We start from the raw sequence: 338 nt of genomic DNA, 5'->3' as shown, positions 1-338 counted from the left end.
TCTCCCACCCCTGCACCCCCAGCAGCACCCCAGGACCGCAGCATCCTTCCCTGCACCCCTAAAAAGGACCCATCTCCCATCCCTGCATGACCAACACCCACAGGGACCCCGATCTCCCAAATGCACCCCCAACGCCATCCATTGGGATCCCATCTCCCATCCCTGCACCCCAAAAAGCACGTACAGTACATTTCTGCCCTTCACACCAGGGTCCCCCCTCTCCCCCAGCAGCACCCCATCACTCACTGGAGCAGGATGTCCCTCCCGGGCAGCCCCAGGCGCTCCTCGCACAGCCGGCTCCGCTCCTCCTCCGCCTCCAGCTCCATCAGGTGCACGGG

The 338-nt window shown here is 64.5% G+C and overlaps 1 protein-coding gene across 1 annotated transcript in view; it reads right to left on the bottom strand.

Annotated features, from left to right (window-relative positions):
* Positions 1-242: 242 nt before the first annotated feature.
* Positions 243-338, bottom strand: part of BAHCC1 (BAH domain and coiled-coil containing 1) — a 25395-nt gene continuing 25299 nt past the window's right edge. The window contains exon 4 of the mRNA XM_017730732.1: positions 243-320. Coding sequence (XP_017586221.1) covers positions 243-320 — 78 coding nt within the window. The remainder of the gene's footprint in view (positions 321-338) is intronic.

Source organism: Corvus brachyrhynchos, unplaced genomic scaffold (genome assembly GCF_000691975.1).
Source record: "Corvus brachyrhynchos isolate BGI_N302 unplaced genomic scaffold, ASM69197v1 scaffold340, whole genome shotgun sequence".
Classification (NCBI taxonomy): domain Eukaryota; kingdom Metazoa; phylum Chordata; class Aves; order Passeriformes; family Corvidae; genus Corvus; species Corvus brachyrhynchos.
Note: the sequence above shows the minus strand (reverse complement) of the source record. Positions and strands in the feature narration are given on the sequence as shown.